This window comes from Rhinolophus ferrumequinum, chromosome 17, assembly GCF_004115265.2.
Source record: "Rhinolophus ferrumequinum isolate MPI-CBG mRhiFer1 chromosome 17, mRhiFer1_v1.p, whole genome shotgun sequence".
Lineage (NCBI taxonomy): Eukaryota > Metazoa > Chordata > Mammalia > Chiroptera > Rhinolophidae > Rhinolophus > Rhinolophus ferrumequinum.
In genome coordinates this window covers 14762801-14782507 of record NC_046300.1, presented here as the reverse complement: position 1 = coordinate 14782507, position 19707 = coordinate 14762801, and the positions used below count along the sequence as shown (strand labels likewise).

At 47.1% G+C, this 19707-nt stretch overlaps 1 protein-coding gene across 1 annotated transcript in view; it reads left to right on the top strand.

Moving 5' to 3' along the window:
• ITGA9 (integrin subunit alpha 9) overlaps positions 1 to 19707 on the top strand; it is a 296740-nt gene that overhangs the window by 57638 nt on the left and 219395 nt on the right. The window contains exons 9-14 of the mRNA XM_033132690.1: positions 1246 to 1383; positions 4220 to 4325; positions 5482 to 5576; positions 9703 to 9793; positions 12092 to 12137; positions 16313 to 16467. Coding sequence (XP_032988581.1) covers positions 1246 to 1383; positions 4220 to 4325; positions 5482 to 5576; positions 9703 to 9793; positions 12092 to 12137; positions 16313 to 16467 — 631 coding nt within the window. The remainder of the gene's footprint in view (positions 1 to 1245; positions 1384 to 4219; positions 4326 to 5481; positions 5577 to 9702; positions 9794 to 12091; positions 12138 to 16312; positions 16468 to 19707) is intronic.

Genomic DNA, 19707 nt, shown 5'->3' with positions numbered 1-19707 from the left:
GGCAAGGCTGTTGGGTTAGTGACTGGCAGCTGGTTTCTGTCTCCCCGGCCTCCTATGATTCTAAAGCTCCGCTGTGCCCTTCTCCCTTGGCAATGGAAGGGCTGGAAGCGAGTGTGGGTTGAGTGGAAGTGGCCTTGGCATATGACTGGGAAAGGACTTCTGAGTCCTCGGTCCCAGGGCTAACTGCAGGAAATAGTCGGGAGGGCCCTCTACCTGTGTCCTACTCCCTGGGCTTAGCTGCCAATATACTCCAACAATGAAAGAAAATGCTTGTTCATGGTGATAAAAAACAGAGCCCTTTTATTTGAAAACATTTTTTTAAAAAGGATAGCTTTTTTTTTTTTTTTTTTTTTTTTTTTTTTTTTTTTTAAAAGCAGCAGTTATAAACTGGCAGACTTTGGAAAGGATACAGCCTACAAAAATTTTTGTTTGTCCTGCACAGTACGTTTGTTTGTTTGTTTTAATTTTTAATATGAGTCAGTTTGTTGTCATTTAAAACATAGGCCTTTTAAGTAAAATTTTAGATTTTTGGCTTCTCTTGAAAAATGGGAAAATTGGCTTTCCCTGGGTCAGGCTTCCTCTTCACAGCAGTTGACAACCCCTGGGTAGGAGCTGCTCCTTTAGCTGGGTCTGTGGACTCATTTGCCACTGTCTCCACCATCCCTATTGCTTCCTAGACACTGAAGTCAAGCGTCACAGCCACTTGTCAGCATGCTTACACTGCTATTTGCTTTTTCTTATACGTGTTATATCACCTGCCTGCATCCCATTGGCATTTGGGTTTGAGAACCCTGATTTAAAATAATAGGTACTGGATTAAACTATCATTAAAGAAGAGTCAGTGTAACCTGGCTATGTTTCCTCTTCTGTCAAGTAGTCTTATGAGTTCTACCTGGTTGTAACCTATATTTGCAACCTCACCTTGTATTTTTAAAAACAGTGCCTCGTTCTCCGGGGATGGGTCCATTTGTTTTCCCTTTGGTAAGGCTCTGGGAAAGGGGACGGAGCCAGTTAGCTCTGGTCTCACATTGACTGGGGGCTCTGCATCACTGCTGGGGAGGGAAGTCAGGTAGTTTACTGTTTCTCTAGGCATTCTGGCTTATGGGGCTAAGGGGCAGAGCTGCTGTCTAGCCTCTGAGGGGCCTGGAGGCAAGTGTTTCTAAAGCCAGTGGGCTGGAGGAGAGCGAGGGCCTCCTTTGTGAGGGCAGACACTGAACGCTTTGTTGCAACTCGACTTGGTTGCAGATGGGCTCTTACTTCGGCTCCTCCTTATGTGCAGTTGACCTGAACGCAGACGGCCTCTCTGACCTGCTGGTGGGGGCCCCCATGTTTTCTGAGATCAGGGACGAGGGGCAGGTCACCGTCTACATCAACAGAGGAAACGTGAGTACAGTGCTGGGCGACATGTGGGCGGGGTGTGGGAGAGGGACATTTGCCCAGTGGGCGTTGTTTGAACATCCCTCTGGGCCATGCACTGGGCCCCATTGCCCAGGTAGGAGCTTTCTACCTGCAGAAAGCTCAATGTTCCATCAATGGAACGTTATATACAATGTTACAACTGCAAACATACAGGGATGAAGAAAAATCTTAATGGTTGTGGTTTGGATGCTTACTATGTACTGGGAACTGTTCCTCCCTCTTTCTGTGAATTATTTCAATGCAGTGTGTACATGGTATCAGGGGTCCCCATTTTTCAGGTGAAAAAACGGAGGCTCAGAGAGGTTAAGTAACCTGCCCCAAATCACACAGCTAAGAAGTGGTGGGGCTGGGATGTGAACGTAGGGAAGCTGGCTTCAGAGCTGGCTTGCTTCACCTCTCGGTTGTGTTGCCTTCCTGGGCACATATACAACACCTGCCCAGGGAAGCAGAGAAGCCTTCTGAGAGGACACAATGGCTGGAAGGAATCTTGCAGGAGAAGGAGTTAGGCAGACGGGCTGGAGTGGGCTGGGAGCTGGGCGAGCGGGTTGAGGTATGAGCAGCAGGAGCATTTAGTTCACCATGGGGGTTGGGTGGGGGCAATGCTGTGGCCAAGGGACATAATGATGCTGTCTGTTATTCTGCAGAATCGTGAAAGGCATGGGATGGGGTCAGAAAGATGCCTCTGCCTCTCTTTAGCTGAGCAGAGGGTGGGCAGGGACAGGCGGCAGGAGACCAGTGAGAAAGAATCTGGAAGTAAGAGTGTTCAACAAGCAGGAAATAGTTAAAGGAATAAATTTGGGTACCACAGCCTTTGAGCTAACATGAGAAAATGCTTATGAGATAATCAGTGAAAAGGCAGGATAAAAACTGTGTGTACAAACAACCTTTAAAAATACACAGGATACATAGGGAATGTTATGAACAGATCTCCCTGGGTGGTTGTGCTTGGGTAGAGGTTTAGTTTTATCTTTATCCAAATAGCAAGAATGTAATACTTCCATAATCAAAAAAGTGAGTACTTTTCAGCAGCAACCAAGGTGCTAGTTATCCCAGTTGGGAGGGAGCGATGGTGTTTAACTACCACCAGGTGGGCAGATACCAGAGAGAAAGGGCAGCTATTCAAAGAGGAGTCAGGGGACGTTGTTAGAGCCTCGGAGTTTCCTGGATGTTTGCAAACTCTGGGAGGTGGATCTCAACCTGGGAGGGGAGAAGCTTCCTGGTATCCGTTGCAGCGATTATGAGCACCTGCACCTGCGTCCCCACTGATGTTCACGGAAGAGGGACAGGCACAGCACAGGGAGAAACGAAGTGGTCATCAAGAAGATGAGAACAGCAGGCCCTCGGCAGCTGCCAGCCACACTGCTTGCAGGAGACGGAAGCATTTGTGTGGGTGTGAACTTGTCTGAGGCAATACTGCAACCAGACCACCAGCCTGACGATATGTCTCAATCTGGGTGTGGACACGGAGCAGGATGATTCCCCAGACCTTCCCTGGACACGTTTTACCCACACATCTCAGCCCCTCAACCAATGTTTCCAATGCCACGTGCTCACTCTAAATGCCAGGGTACTCGTTATTTCTGTCCAGCCTCTTCCTCTTTGATTAGTGGTTTCAAAGCAGTGTGGAGGAGTTTGGAAAAAGCGATGACTGGTGCTTGGGAGACCTGCATTGGAAGCTTGGTTTTGTCACTTACTAGCCTGTGTGACATGGACAAAGAGCTTACAATTGGTGGCTCAGTTTCCTCCTCTGTGAAGCGGGGAGAGTCCTAAGGTCTTCCTCACAGAGTCCCTGTGCGATGGAAATGAAGAGGTGGACACACAGTGCCTGGTACATATGAGAAGTCACTTGTTGGTGCTTCTTCTGCCCACCGTATTAATAGGAAGAAATCATTACATAGTTCTGTTGTGGGGTGGGGGTTTCATTGATGTAAGAAATCATCCCATGTTTATGGTTGCTAAGTTGCAAGTGGTCTGTGTTTCGAGTGAAAAAAGATTTGGTCATGGCAAAAGCCGTGTGCTCCCTGGGGTGCTCTGTGGGTGTACAGTGGGTCCAGAGTATGTCTGCCCTGGGGCAGGTTCAGACAGTCTCGTGCCCCAGACCATCAGATTGCATCTTAACACTCGGATAGTCACATAGCAATGGTTGGGGAATGCAGTGGATGTCCTCCACTGGCTTTTCTTACCACCATCACCCTCACCCTCCTCCCTCTGTTGGTTGGGGTGTGCTCAGGACATTCAGACCACCCTGATAATAAGCACGGATGTGTGTGCCCCCACTGACACCCCCACCCCAGCCAAGAACTACTGGGTACGGGGTGTTTGGAACCATGACTCCCTCTGTCACAGTTCTAATACACGCACTCTGCAAAACAGCTTTACAAACGTCCCAAAAAGCAGGAGAGAAAAACAGAAATTGTATTCCTGTTTGAAACAAATTTGGGGCAAAACTGCTATGCCGTACAGAAAGCTGAGAGGCTCCTGCGGGATAGATAGGTGGGCAGGTGGGTTCGGTTATAGAGCAGTAGGACAAGGGGGAGAGTTAGTTACTCCCAGCGTGAGTTCTCCTTCCCAGTAAAGGGCATCTCAAGTTGTTGGACACCGTCACGCTGCCCAGGTCCAAGGGACTCACTCATCTTGTCACCAGGAGAGAGAGGTCTGGGTGCCTGTGATTCTGCCCAGGTGTTTCCTGTCCATGAGTGTGCACTAGAGGGGCGGTATTGCCAGCTCTGGTTTTTAAATTGTGTTTTTAGTTCTGTTTTTTGTTTTGTTTTCCGTTTTTTCCTCCATCCTGCTTTCCCAGGGGGCCCTGGAGGAGCAGCTGGTCCTGAACGGGGACGGCGCCTACAACGCACACTTTGGAGAAAGCATCGCCAGCCTGGGTGACCTTGATGATGATGGTTTCCCAGGTCAGTGAGCTCATGCCTGCCCTCTAACTTTGCCCTCACGTGATGCACTCCTGGATCGCCCTGCCTGCTTGGAAGGCCGGTCAATGCACACTGGGGAGGGAGGACACCTTTTAGAGAGCATGTCCTCTGTGTAGACGCTCAGGGCTGAGCTCTGACCCCCCTGGAGTTGTGCTTCTGCGTAGTCCCTTCTCATCAGCTCAGAGGGATTGGGGTGCAAATGAACCTTGGGGCTGCTCCACGGGGGCTTCTTATGGAAGAGAAGTTCGAAACACATGAGGAGAGAAGGTCACACTCTCCCCTGATAGTGACAGCCTGTGGGACTGACTGATGATTGAATGTGTCAGTGCTGGGGGGAGGGACATACCTGATGTCTACTTCTGTTTGGACATCGGTAGCCTTTTCTGTCTTGGCTTCTCTTTTCTGGTCTTTTAAATACCTCCTCCCCTCACTGTATATGCAGTACTCAGACCTCAGGACCTATGGAAGCCATGTCACTAGGGAGATGGCTGAGGTGGAACATGGGCTGGGGGGCAGCTCTTGCCTCAGGCCAGGCATCCAGGCTCCTTTCATCCCCTCACACCCCTGGCCAGAGAGGGCTTCATCTGGAGAGAGGAGACCTCCCCTGGAGGTGGTGGGTGCGTGCCCTTCACGCTTGACCTCACTTCTGCAGACACATGACTTGTGTTAGAAGCAAAGGGAACAAAGTCAGGAAGACCTAGGCTTTGTTCCAGGAGTTGTCAGTTTGTCAGAGTAGTGTTGATTTTTGTGTGAAGTGAATGCCATTTTATACAATTCCCTTATCCAGGAATAGAGTTGACTTTCTCAGTTGTGCAATAACCATTGTCTATGGAATTCCCCTCTCTGAGAAACAGAAACGAGGGCAGGAGGTTTGTATTTATTTTATTGGATGGCTCAACGATTTTTCCTAGAAGGATGAGCTAGAAACTTTTCTGGAACTAAACTTTTCTCAGCTTCTATAATTTTCTTTTTAACTTTTTTTTTTTTTCTGCTGGGAGCTTCTGTGCCTAAGTTGCTGCTTGAACCACCAGCAACCAAGAAATTTCTGGTATGGAGGGATTCACACATGATGGCAGGAATCGGCCCTTATGTTATTCTGTGTGGCGTTTCTAACCCATAGCTGGTTTTCTCCCCTTAGATGTGGCTATTGGTGCACCCAAAGAAGACGACTTCTCCGGGGCAGTCTATATCTATCATGGTGACGCCGGTGGGATAGTCCCTCAGTACTCAATGGTAATTGGTGTGAGAGTGACATGGTAACTGCTTGTTCACACATTCATTCGACAAACTCTGTGCCACCTCCTGGGGTACAGAGGACCCCACAACATTGTTCCTGCCTTTAGCCTTCCCACCCTCTAGTGAAAGACAAAAACAAATGCTATTGCTTATTAAAAACCAAAGCTTGTAGACTCCTGAGTTTGCTCACATTCAGGGACGCATTCTACCTACAGAAGATTATATACAAATTCTTGCCCAGATTTAGAGCTGTTTGTTTAAGGAGAAGAGACTTTATGTATTTATTTTTTTGTGACTCCTTTGTCAACCATCTGTACTAAGCCAAAGGAATATCCTGTAAAATATAATCTAGAAAGATAGCGGTCCAAGGGGGAAGGGCCTGAAAGCTATCACAGGGCCGTTGTCACAATTGGCATTGAAATGAGGAGCTGGTTAAGCTCTGCCCTCGTGCCCCAGACTTGGGACATGGAAGTGGTGAGTTCTGTTTTTTTGCCAGATCAGCTTGGTGTTCAATCCTGCTGATGGTGTCAAACCCAGTCCATGGGAAAAAAGGAAGTCATGCTCTCGGCAGAAGCATCATCAGGATATTTGGGGATCTCTGTGTGTAGAGTGGCACGGGCCTGTGTCTTTCTCCCAGTAGGTCAGTGACAAAAAGGGACTGAGCACAGAGATATTTCCCATCAGCAAATACTGATTTATCGAGCGCTCATTATGAGCTTATTACTTCCTACTCAATGCTTGTACTTCTCGTCACAAAGAGGCTGGTCTCATATCTTGATTATTGCTAAGGAAACAAAAATTTTAACTGAGTCTTGTTCTTATAAAGTGTTCTATAAATGTTCTGTAAAATGAAAGGGTAGTAAAGTATCAAAACCTGTTCATGCACTAAAGTTTCTCAGTAAGAAAAAAAAGACTTTACAAGTGGGTTTTAAGAGGCAGTGCGTAAATGGAAGTTCAGTTTATAGGTTCATAATTGTTCTTGCTGCACATGTAAGTTGGTTAATGAAGGACCGAGGGTTGTTGCCAATAGAGCTTCAGGTTCCCTGTGTGCTGGGGCCTCCGGCTCAGCTCACTGAGCTCCAAGAGACAGATGCTAAGAGACATACTGCTCAGAGTATACCTGCCCTGCCCCTTTCTTGCCTCTCATCCTCGTAACAGCCCTGGGAGATGGGTACTTTTATTACCCCCCTTTTATTTATGAGGTGACTATGGCCCAGGGAGGTTAGTTAACCTGCCCAAGGTCACCAGCCAGTAAGTGGCAATACGGTGACTGAAACCGCCAGCCTGACTCCCAAACCTTTTATTGGAACCATTGTCCTCAACACGTAGGAAAAAGGGGCACTCGGGGAGGCTCAGCTGGAAAACTTAGGAATGTAGAAACTGATTGGGGTGTGAGACATACACACTCCAAAGGGCATTTATTTACAGATATCATCCTCTTTTCATTAGAAATGAATAATTAATAGTGGGGATAAACTCTTAGGTCATTCAGCTGCTGTGGCAGGAGGAAGAAGGCTGCAGGCACAGTCTGGGAGTCACATCCATGTCACAGGGGCTTCTCTCGGTCAGGGCCACTGTGCCCAGTGTGATAAGCTGACTGTTCTTCCACACTACTCTTTAACTCATTCCTCTTTTTCGAGTTCACCATGAAAAGTGTTGATTTTAAAATCCTTATATGCCTTTCTCCATTTGAGAGCCCTCTGGGCATGTCATGGCTGCCCCTGTCATCTTTCTCCTGACAAGCTGAAAGTCATCCAGGGGGCCCCATCCTTGGGCAGCCACCAGGGTCACTCTCCATGCATCCTCCTGGAAGCTTGTTCCCGGACCTCGGAAGCTAATCACACGGGGAGGCAACCTGCGAGAGACCCCTGCTTCCCGTGCTCCTCCAGCCCTCCAGTGTTTTGTTTTGTTGCTGGGTGGAACCCTGCAGGGAACTGACGTGTAGATTTTGTGGTCAGCCTGGAGTGTCTTCAGTAGGAAGCAGGGATCAGCAGTCGGACCTGTCCTGCCTTGGTCAGCAGTCCGGCTGCCTCGTTCGCTTTGACAAGGAGGAGTGGTTTGGGGCTCTTTAAAAAAAAAAAAGAGAGAGAGAGAGAAAAGAAGAAAACAAAAAGAAACAACTATGATTATACTTTTCCAAGCTGCTAATATGTATGTGATAAGGTCAGTGATTTAAAAGGGGAAAAAAAAATATCCTTTCACGACAGGATTGTTCAGGGCCCACGTCTGGACAGAGCAGCCATTGTGTGGGTGAACTCGAGAAGGAAATCAGGAACAACCCTGGGCAAGGCAATCGCTTTTCTTTGGCCTGGATCGGTATTATTTCTACTGGATAAATTGTGAGATCAGAGTAAAGTTCTTACACATTGCTCTTTAACTCATTCCTCTTTTTTGAGTTGACTACGAGGAGTGTTGATTTTAAGATCCTCGTGTGCCTTTCTCCATTTGAGAGCCCTCTGGGCATGTCGTGGCGGCTTCTGTGATCTTTCTCCTGCCACGAGGACACTGCATGTAAACCTGGTCAAGCGGAGGTTTTCCAAGGCTCCTGGTTTTCATTTAGGGTTATTAGCACCGAGCAGACTTATCTTCCTGGCTTTATGGCATAATGGCATGCAGATGTCTGTGGGATAACTTAAGCCTGCATCGCCACCCCCAAACGGACCACCCCTTCGCTCTTCCCCCTCGTCCCAGCCACAGCATACCTTAGCAATGCAATCCCAGGGCACACTGCTGCTCGCGTTGATGGACTTCAGAGCTGAGATGGTCGGCTTCAAGATGCAGCTTTTAAGAAGTACGCAGACACACATACATGTTTGTTTAGACAGAGCCATGTGGGGACGTGGGCTCTGCCTCTTAGCAAGAAATATTTCTTTAGTGTTTCCTACAGTGTTCTGATTTGTACTCTGATACTTGCGCATTTCCTGTTGGATGGCTTAAGTGAAGATAGCAAGCGGATGGTTATTTGTAGTTGCCAGCTGCTGGGGGCCGGGGTACTCCCTGGCGTCTCCATCTGTGGATCCTAAGGAAACGCCCCCTCCTCAGCCTCATGACTTCCCTACAGGATGACGCAGTAAGGAAAAGGATGATCCAAAGGGATCCCCTGGAGATTTGTAAACCTGGTTCTGATGAGGATTTTGCTGCATGGCATGAAAACAAAGCGTTTCTCTTATCATCCACAACGAGGGCATTGTGGAGGAAGCCTCCCCAAGGAGACTGTCTAGATAAAGGGAAGAAGGAACAGGTCTAATCCCAGAAGATGGGACTTTTCTGATTCAGGAAGGTTGATATCTCTGTGAGGAATAGCGCCACACAAATGTTGATGTATTATTATACATGATACATCATATAGAACAGATCTCCTTGAACCAATGTGGCGTGTGTTAACATATGTTGAACTTAATGATGAATAAAAAGTAAGCATGGATGCTGGTATGCTCCATGATGGTAGGGCTGTGAACTCTGAATGGTTGGTTAAGAGCTGTCTTTTAGAGCGGAGGGTCAGCTTCAGCTCATTTTTTTTTCCTACAGTGTATGGAAAGTTCAGGACCATGGGGTTCTAGATTTACTGTGTAAAACTGTTTCATCCTATTAGTGAAGCTCAGAGTTCTTCTGGTTGGCTTGATGGAGAGGTGGTTTCCATGTGACCATCTTGGCCATTTAGACATGCTAATTAATGGCCTGCCACCTAGGGAAAGACTCTAATGTGTGCCTCTTAGCGGAGGAGTGTTGCATATTGGGTACACGTTTGGGTAGAGTCATAGAAGGGAAAATATGTTGTGATAATTTCAGCCAGCTGTACTTGTGTGAAAACAAAACAAAACCTTGGTTAGAAATGGAAGCTAAACTTCATCCATTTCAAACTTCATTCAACATGTCAAAACATTAACATATTAGGGAGATTTTTCATTAGCATTGAACTTAGAAAAAATTGTAAATGATAACATTTGGCTCCGGAGTGTGTTGCCTGCTAAAGATTCCTGATCAAATTAGGACGATATTTTATTTTTCCTTTCAACAATGTCAAGACCAAGTGTCCTAGGGAAGCTGGGCTGAAATAGCCACGGGGTCTTATTTGTGACTCTTCTCCTTTCCGGTGACTCAATTTCCCTATTGTCTGTTTCAGAGACTGTCAGGGCAGAAGATAAGTCCAGTTCTACGGATGTTTGGGCAGTCCATATCAGGAGGAATTGACATGGATGGAAATGGCTATCCTGGTAAGCTATTTTTCTTTAAAGGCAGATGAGATAAATGAAGAAAATGCCCGAGGCAGAATAATTTCCAGTCTGGTTTAAGCAGTGCTTACATCCATTTAGGATTAGGAAAATTCACACACTAGAAGGGGGTGTTTTGTCTGGTGTTTGATTTTAAGGTGAAAGTGTTGATGTTTATTTTGGGGTTTTAAAATCATCTACTCTGAAGGGCTGGAGCACTGGAGGGTGATTTTTTCAGTGGTTCCTGTGGCAGCAAGTCTTTCTAAAGAAGAAAAAAGCACTATCCACATATAAAGTGATAAATAGTGAAAGCTCATGTTTTCCTTGATATTTAACCATATTCAGAAGCTTCTTACTCTTGAGAGGTGGGAAAAAGGAGCTAAGCAGCCACCCCCTGCCCCGCCAAACCCCGCTACATGAAAATTATTGACAGAAAGATTTAGAGCAAAAAGAAAATCATGTCCTCCCACTGATGGACGAACAGAACTTCACCATTCAAGGCTGACTGGCTGGCTTGTCTTCAGGATTAATTAACGCCTTGTGGTGGTTGAGGCGAATTAAATGAAAATGTACGATTTCAAACCCCAATCCCAAGTGATATCCGGTTCAGGTAAAATTGGGCAGTGGAGTAGTGGTTCTTTTGGTGTTTGAAGGGGTCGGAGTGGGATGAGGTAAGGAAACGAAGATAAGAATGTGGAAAAAAAATCCAAAATTATCATGGAATTCAGAAAAAATTTCCCTGAAACTGGAGGTCATCTTGCTATCTTGAGAAAAAATTTCTTTCCACTTAAAATGCCTCCAAGGAGCTGGGAAAACAAATGCAATTCTGGAGGGCACCGAATTCTGTAGTTTCTTACAGATGGAGGAGTTTTAATCATCCCTCATAACTTTGCAGAGCCAGAAGGAGTGTGAATAGAAAAAGGTCAGTGTGGAAGTGTGTGGCCCTGTAGGAAGACCCCTCATGATCTTGTCCCAGGCAATTTGTGGCCATCCCTAAATAATACCTTACATTGGTTTAGCATTTTAATATATGCAAAATGCCTCCACATGCAATGTACATCATTTTTTAAAAAAAATTTTTATTGGGGAATATTGTGGAACAGTGTGTTTTTCCAGGGCCCATCAGCTCCAAGTCAAGTTGTTGTTTTCACTCTAGTTGTGGAGGGTGCAGTTCACTGGCTTATGTGGGAACCGAACCGACGACCTTGGTGTTATGAGCACTGCGCTCTAACCACTGAGCCAACCGGCTGCCCAGGGGTTTCTGTTAGAGGGGAAGAAAGGCAGAGATCTACTAGATGAGTGAATGCTTCCTAAATTAAAGTTCTTTGGGAATAAACATTACCAGCTAACGCTTGTGTCTTGGTTTGAAATTTACCAAGTATTTTCAAGAATTTTCTTATTTAAATATCTGATGTTATATATTACATTTAATACATATTTAAATATTTTAAAAATATTATGTTTAATAAATATTTAGTATTTAATACATATTTCTTGGTTTAAGTATTATGACATATTGTCAACTTTGGAAGAAGATCTGGGGTAATTATCTTTATTGTACAGACGAGGACACTGAGCGACTCTGAGGTCACGTAGAGTAAGGTGTGAAGTGGAAATGATTCACATGTTTTACAGACCTTGGAGCTTTTCCCAAGTCATCTAATTTGAGGTATCCCTCTCTCTGATTCACTGATGTCCAAAAGAAATATAATGTGAGCCACATATGTAATTTAAAATACTCTAGAAACCACATAAGAAAGATAAAAAGAAACAGGTGAAATTAATTTTAATGTTTTCTTTAGTTCAATATATTCGACATGTTTCCCCGAAAATAAGACCTAACAGGAAAATAAGCCCTAGCATGATTTTTCAGGATGAGATCCCCCGAACATAAGCTCTAATGCATCTTTTGGAGCAAGAATTAATATAAGACCCGGTCTTATTTTTGGGGAAACACGGTATTATAATTTTAACATATAACCAATATAAAATTCTTAATGAGACAGCTAATGTTTTTTCATACTAGGTCTTTGAAATCAGCTTGTATGTTACACTCAGACACATGTCAGTTCAGACGAGCTCCATTTCGAGATCCAACAGCCACGTCTGGTGGGTGATTGGCTGCCACCTGGGACAGTGTGGCTCTAACTCGTACAAAATCATTCTATAGCCCAGAGGATGGCCATCAGGGGACCTCTGACCTCAGGGCCAGGCCTCCATTGCTGTGGAGCACCTTGCCAGGGGTGGGTAGGATGGGCGTTAACAAATCTCTAAATATGTACGTACACCTCTCCTTTTCAGATGTAACTGTTGGAGCCTTCATGTCCGACAGTGTTGTTCTTCTGAGGTGAGATGCTTCTCTCTTGCTTCTTGGGTTACATTCTTTACAGATGAGGGGTGGAATTTGGTGGTGGGGGCACAGGGGAGTTATTCACCATTAGTTAGCAGTTCCCTCTGTTCTCTTCCTTGCAAATGGAGGTGCTTAGTAAAGGAGAATGCTACCTTCGTTCTCATTATTCTCTGTCTCAGCGTTTCCAGCTGCTGGACCTCCGATGGCTTACAGATGTGAGATGATAGCATCCCTGGAGCTTCTAGACAAAATTTTTTTTGGGAGGGGGCGGGCTGAGCCCCAGGAGTTTTTGCTATGAACAACCCCTTTCATTAATGTGCTATACACAGAATATCGTTTCCCATGGGTGCCATGACAAGGAAGTGTCCAAGAGGCTGGGAAGCACTGTCCGGTCCTCTCTCTTCAGCCCCACACCCTGCATTCCCACCTCATCAGTCCCCGGCTCCCGAGGGATGGGGAACCTCTGCATGTGGGCTAGCCCTTTGTTTCCTGGTGGCAGCAGAGGTGGGGGACGTCCAGTGCTTGCTGAAGCCCATGCGGTCTGGATCTCTCCTACAGAGGCCAGTGGGCTGCCATCCCACCCATGAGCCATCTCCAAGTATTTCTGTCTGTATGAGTCAGAGGAGGCAGAATTACACTTTGGAGTGGGAGCCAACTCTTAGGTTTTGTTAATAACCTGATGGCAGAACGTTCTAAAATAGGCTAGTAGGATCTTAGAGCTGGAAGGGATCCCAGAGGCCATTTCGTTCCACACCCTAGATTCTTCTCATTCAGTAGTGCCTTTCTCCAAGTTTTTACCAGGCCACACAGCCTCTTCGTGAAAGAAGTGCCCCCCTGTGGGTGGGGGCTTAGTAGCTTCTTAGGGAACCAGTTAATCCCCAGGTGAATCAAAATACTAAATTGTTGAAGAGGCAGAATAGCTTTGAGGTTAAGAGTGTAAACTCTGGGGCCAGATGGTCTGGCTTCCAGCCCTGACTCTACCCTTAGGAGGTGAGTTTCCTGGACAAGTCTGGTCACCTCTCTTTCAGCATTCTCATCTATTAAACAAAGTAATGGTACTGGTTCTTGGGAGAACTCAGTGAGTTAGTCCATGTAAAATGCATAGAACGGTGCCTGGCGTAAGTGCTCAACACATGCTAGCAATTTTGACATACATTGGGTTAATTTTTGCCTCCCTAAAATTCTGCTTCTGGGTCCCCTATCTTCTATGTAGAAGGCCTTCAGTATTTGAAGGTGGTAATTGTGTCCCCGTTATGACCCAGCTAACAGGCAAGTTAGGTAGACTTTAGGTAGTTACCTCAGTGTTTCGGTGGGACCAGAAAAGGGAGGAGGGCCAGGCAACTGTGCATGTATGTGCACTTAGAACACACCATGCTCGTTCTCAAGTGTCCTCCTGGAGAGTCCAGTGGTGTGTGGGTTAGGGATGCTTTGGGCTGCAGCTAAGAGAAAACCTTATATCCAAGAGTGGAGCTAGGGTTTCCAGGAGGGAATTCCCACCCATTCTTGGGAATTTTTTTCGCTTTTCCATTCCCGAATCCCAAGAAAAGTTGGTCAGGAAATCGGGAAAATCGGCTCCTTGAACCCAGGTGGTTGGTAGTATCTGCCGTCACTTTGTGGAAACAATTCATCGTGGAGAACAGAAAACAGTTTGTATCTCGGGATTCAGGAACGGGAAAGCGAAAAAAATTCCTGAGAACGGGAACCCTAAGTGGAGCAGCTGGCTTCAGGGCAGGCATGGAAGGCTCGCATTTTCACCAGCGGTGCCTGCTCTTGATCTGTCCACCCATGTCTGCCCTGCAAACTGACCCCAAAGAAGGCCTGGGTCATTCGAGTGACACCACGTCAGAGGGTATCCTGACTGGTTTTATTATTCACCTGTGAAATATCACAAGAGAACTAGCAGGCGCCGAACTGTCAGCCATCAGAAAGAGGTATTCCAGCCCCTAGCTTCTTTAGAATAAAATCTTGGAAGTGTTTGCGGTGCTGTCCTCAGGTGCCCCTTTGCTTTTATCTCAGAGGCTGGCACATGTACAGGTGGGACCATGAAAACCAGTCGCCCTTCCCCCCAGGAGTGTGGGTTGGCCCAGCTCTGCCCTTAGGAAGTTTGTTCTCTCTGATTAGCTCAGGAGGGCAGGTCCTGGGGTAGGGTGATAGGCACCTGGTATGATGCCATTGAAAGTCAAAGGAAGTGATCAGAGAGGCTTATGACAGATTTCTGGGCCTTTCCTGGTCCAAAAACAATACTTGGAGTTGAAACAAAAAGGTTTGAGGGGACTGATCTGCCGGATGTTGGAGGGAGATGTGCTTGTGAAGGTCCTTATATGTCATTTCAAAGGACTCTGTTTTAACAACCTTCATCATTTTGTCTGGACCGCTCACTTCTGTTTCCTGCTCACCTCACCTTCTGCAGAGCTCTGCCATGAGAGGAGGAACCAGGCATCCTCCTGTTGAGGTGGCCCCTGGGGTGACTGCAGGGGCTGGGCTTTTCTTCTGTTTGATGACCATGCAGGACGTGCACTGGGCAGGGTGGGGCTCTCCCAGGGGAGAGACCAACTCTCCCTGGTCCCCCTGTCTGTTTTGTGAAATTTTGGGCACTTCTGTGGTTTTCAGTCCCATGGCCTGGCATGAAGTTTGCTCCCATTTAACAAGGGGTTTTGAAAACCTGCTGACCTGGGAACCTCAGGATCGATCCTCCAGGATCGATCCTGGAGAGGGGGCCTGCAGCCTGGTGGGGCAGGTTTGGAAATAGACAGTGACCTTAATTAGTAAGTGAGATGAGGTGTGAACCCTGAGACCACAGAGAGGGAGAACATCCAACTGCCGGGGTGCTAAGAAAGGCTGCGTGGGAGAGGGAACACCTGAGCTGGCCGTTGACGGGCAGTGGGGCTCCAGAGAGTGTCGCTGGCCTCCGTTCAACCACCGTGCTGAGGAGCAGGATATTCCTTTACAGCATCTAAGAATGAACCCAGAAGAAATGGGAAGACAAGACCACTGAGTTTCTTTCAGGCACTGTTGTCTGACTTCCATTAGTCCTACAGCTGGATGTGCTCTGGGAGTCTCACAGTGTCCCTGTACTTGTCACAACGGTTCCTCTCTGGACCCATATCTCATGGCAGTGGGAGCAGCAGTGAAATCCCTTAAGCCCATGTGTGTCACGTGTCTCCACGCTTCCTTTTTTTTTTTCTCTCTGAAGTTTTCCTTAATGCTTTCTTCTCTTAGACTTGGTGTTGGTCATCGTTCCCATCTGTCTTGTCACCCTGGGCACTCCGAGATCACTGTACACAAGTGAAGTCATTGTTCTCAGGCCTCTAATGCCCTTAATCTTGTTATGTCACCCCAGCGCATGAAGGCTGCAGCTCCTTGGAGGGAAAGGGTCTCCTTGTGAGGCCTGGAGGGGAGAAGGTTAAGCCACAGCTTAGGTGAACCGTCCCTGAGCAGATGTTTGCAATGAGAGCAGAATGTGGGATTCACTCGAAGCTTTTGTCGGTCGCCTCAGGGGAGCTGCAACAATGAGGCTCTCCATCCATCAAGCACTGGGGGGGTGGTCCACACGGGTGTTAAGTGTGTGGATGTTTATTGGGTTTCACTTGGTCCTGAGGCCAGGCGGGTTGATTTCTGAAGTACTTTGCTGTTACCAGCTGGGACTCCATTAATCATGTTCTGTAGAAAAATACTTAATGAACTGATGGGAGTCAGTGAAGGTAGAGGCGGGACCCACCCGATGGGACTGGCGCTTTGCAGGTCGTGCTTCTAATGGCAGTAAATGCTGTGGGCGAATCCTGACTGTGCCTCTTATTTCTCAAGTCACGGCATCCAGTCACGGCTGGAGAACTCCTCTTAAATATAGTCCTATCTTCCTAATAAAATGGAAATCGGAACTTAATTGGTGAAATTTCAAATAATCACTCAACATCTGGTGGTTCATTTATGGCTTCAACCAGATGTGTTTTATTAACAACGAACTTGCTTTTCTTATTGGGAAGCTAACCATTAACTTATTAGGAAATAAGCTGAAAAAACAGAAAAAAGGTATTTACAGAGCACCCTGGCCCTTCTCGCTTGGGTTATTTCATACTTTAATTAAGGGCTGGGCAGCCAGCCAGCAGCCCTAGGATTTGTCCTGTTGCTTTAGTTCTCGTTCGGTTCTGAGAGCTTCCTCTCTTGCCCTGTAGAGCGAGACCCGTCATTACGGTGGACGTCTCCATCTTCCTTCCAGCCTCCATCAACATCACGGCGCCTCAGTGTCACGACGGACAGCAGCCTGTGAACTGCCTGAATGTCACTGCCTGCTTCCGCTTCCACGGCAGGCACGTTCCTGGAGAAATTGGTAATGAGCCAGCGAGTCAGGGCTCTTCGCTGAAGGGAGCTTGGGGGGGTGTGGGCAGCCAAGGGAAGTTTCTGGACTTCTGAAGGCAGCAGACCCCCACGGGCCAGACCCCTTTCCCTCTGAGGTTCCTCCTCTTTTCATTCTGCTTACTACTATTTTCCCACTTGAACACAACCACTAGCTCTAGGACAAATAATATTTGACCCCAAACATCCCTCTCCCAAATGTATGTGGATCAGACTCAAACCTCCCTGGGCCACGGGTGGGACAGGCCTGTGGGACTTGTGGAAATGTAGTGATTGGAGCCTGGCCTTCTGGAACGTTCCGTGCAGTCAGAAAAGGTGGGACTTTGGAGGCTCCCCTGAGAGTTTGTAGCACCAGCCAGATGTCAGCAGAATTGGAGACCAAGAGTGGATGGTAGTTTTGAGATGCTGATTTCCACAAAGGCTTGGGCTTCCAAAAGAGGGGGAGCTGCTTCATGAGCTTTAGATGACTGAAAAGAGGCAGGCATCGCCCTGGCCAGCGGCAGCCATCCCCGCTTTCTCTGAGTGGGGAAGGTCGACTAGCCAGCCCAGCTCCAGAGACTGGATCCAGCCCCGGAACAAGCGAGGGTCCGTGGAGATTAGAATTCAGAGGGTGTGATCACCCAAAGGACATGAATTGCAGGGCAGTTGTGCAGATTCCTAGGTGCTTTGTTTTCACTTGAAAGGTTGATTTAATAACAGAAAGAAGAGTTTCAGGAAAACGAGAACAAAAAAGCCCCACTAATAAGGACCTGGCCTCATTGACTTTCTTAGACATTTTGAGTGTCACGTGTGTCTCCTGTCCCTACTCATAATGTCGTCCCTGGGCCGGCAGCAGCAGCATCTCCTGGGAGCTTATTAGAAAGGCACATCCTCAGGCCCCAGGCGGCACCTGTGAATCAGAATCTGCGTTTCAACAAGACCCCTGCAAGATGCCTGTGCACAGCTAAATGTGAGAAGCGCTGCTCTGGGGCCCATGTGTGTGCACTCACAGCCAGGGGCTAGTCCATTTCTCAGCGGCACCCGGAATTCTCTGCCTTATTTCACAATGTTCTAACCCTTCTAGGTCACCTGTCTCATTGGCACTTTATCTTGATCTTCAGGTGGATTGAATAAGCTCCACAATTAAACCTTGTACGTTTTACCATAGATTGTTCCAAAGGACTCAGAAGTTTCAAAATCAAATATCAACATACCATGAACTTGGGACTTGGCTAGTGAGAGAGGGTGAACAAACTTTTTTTTGTGAGCAGCCCAGTGAGAAAAAGATACTTGCTCAGGATCCTATAGCTAATGGTGGTGCCAGGAGTTGAATTCTGGTCCGACGATACTGAGATTTGTGTTCAAAAACCATTTCTCAGCCCAGCCCTAATTGTTTCAGACACTACAGTCTCTAGGAAAAAAATTCTCAGATGGTCCTGGGACTCGTATGTCCTCCGCCTCGTTAGATGGTGTGTCGTCTGTCAACTACCAACTCATGATGTGTTTTTGGGCTCCGTGAAAAAACATTTTAAAAATGGTTGAGTTGAAGATTAATTTTGGTGTGCATAAAAATAAGCAGAACTACCCTAGAACTCTTCAAAAAAAAAAGCAATTTGGAGTTCATGTGTGTGTACATTTGACAAATATTTATTGTGCGCCTACGTGTGCCAGGCATGTCCCAATGGAGCGTCTACTGGGAATTACAGATTTTCTACTATTTTGATCCTGAAGCACTGTACACAGCTTTCAGAGTCTTTAACTCTCACTGTTGTGGTGAAGATAAATTAGTATAGCAGGAACCGAGGAGAAGGAACCAGGATGCAAGAGTGATTTCGGAGCACAAGACGATGGTAGAATAAACTCTGATTTGCAGGTTCAGGATTTGAGCAAGGAGAATATGTGGGTGTCTCCTCACGCTGCTCCCAACCAGTGGCCCTTTCTTTGGTCCCAGTCACTGGGGCCCCTTTCATTGACTTCTAGGCGGAATTATAATGAAGGTCTGTGCTTAACCATGGCCCTTGAAGTGTTGGGGTATCACGGAAGAGACAGGCTGTTGGGTGACACACACCCATATATATATGGTACATACTTCATGGGCAGTAAGGAACGACTCTGCTAGTGTCCACATCAGAATGGTGAATACTTAGCAGGGGTTCCTCCTCCAGTTCAGGTCACTCCCTTCCCTTCCACCTGCCACATGGGTTCTTGGATGAAATCAAACATTCCTTTATGGTCAAAAGGGATGTTTTCCCACATTTATTTAAGATTCAGGCTTAAAGAGGATGGATGATAACTTGAGACTTTTGATATCAGTGAGGCAATGCAGAAAATTATCCAACACTAGCATTTTCTGTCTCTTCCCCTGGCATCCAGGGAAATAACTGTGTCTCCGTCTTTGCAGTAGAGAAAGAAATGCAGAAATCTGCCAAAAAAAAAAAAAGTTGGCAGTGGAATTATGGAGTGTTTGAGAAGGGAAAAGTGGGCAGCCATTATGGAAATGTGATGGGAAATCAGGTGGAGGTAAAAGGTAGTTTGTCAGGTAGCTGTGTGAGTCCAGCTATGGGTGGGGTGTTTGGAGTTTGGCATTGAGGGCAGCCCCTCGGCTCTGTGCAAGCAGGAAGGTGAGGTCCCCAGTTTCCAGATGGAGGAAGAAGAGGGCACCTCCAGGGTACAGGTATCTTCCACTCCTCCAGGCCCGGCAGACGGGTTGGCCAGCTCCCTGTCATTGCCCAGGCCTCTGCACTGGGAGCCCAGGGCTGAGACTCCAGTTATGAGCCTTCCTCGTTCTCACTGCTGGAGGCAGCAGAGCTTCCATGTTGGTGGTGGTTTTGGCCATGGTTGCCTTGCAAATAGGTGTCCGCATATCCAGGGCTGAGTTTTTCAGCAGAATAGCTGCATTTGGGCAGTACAGCCTGGGCTGTGCAATAAAGAGGCACCAGTGGTGTGCTGGGTACTTCTGAACAGCTGTCAGAAGTGGAGTCTTCAGTGGTATCAATCCGCTGGCATCTTCAGCTACAAGACCTCTCTGGGGATGGTTTGGGAGCCATAAACAGGTCATAGTCTTATCTCTGGTTTCTTCTCTCCTTTGCGACCTCACGCATACGCACAGAGAAGGAACCACCGAGAAGGGACTCCATTCGCCTTTTTATTTCCTGTTTTAGCAATGGAAAACCACAGCTCCCACTTGGTCACAGGAGTATTTAGGGCCAGCTGATTAGCCAAGCCGCTAGAGGGG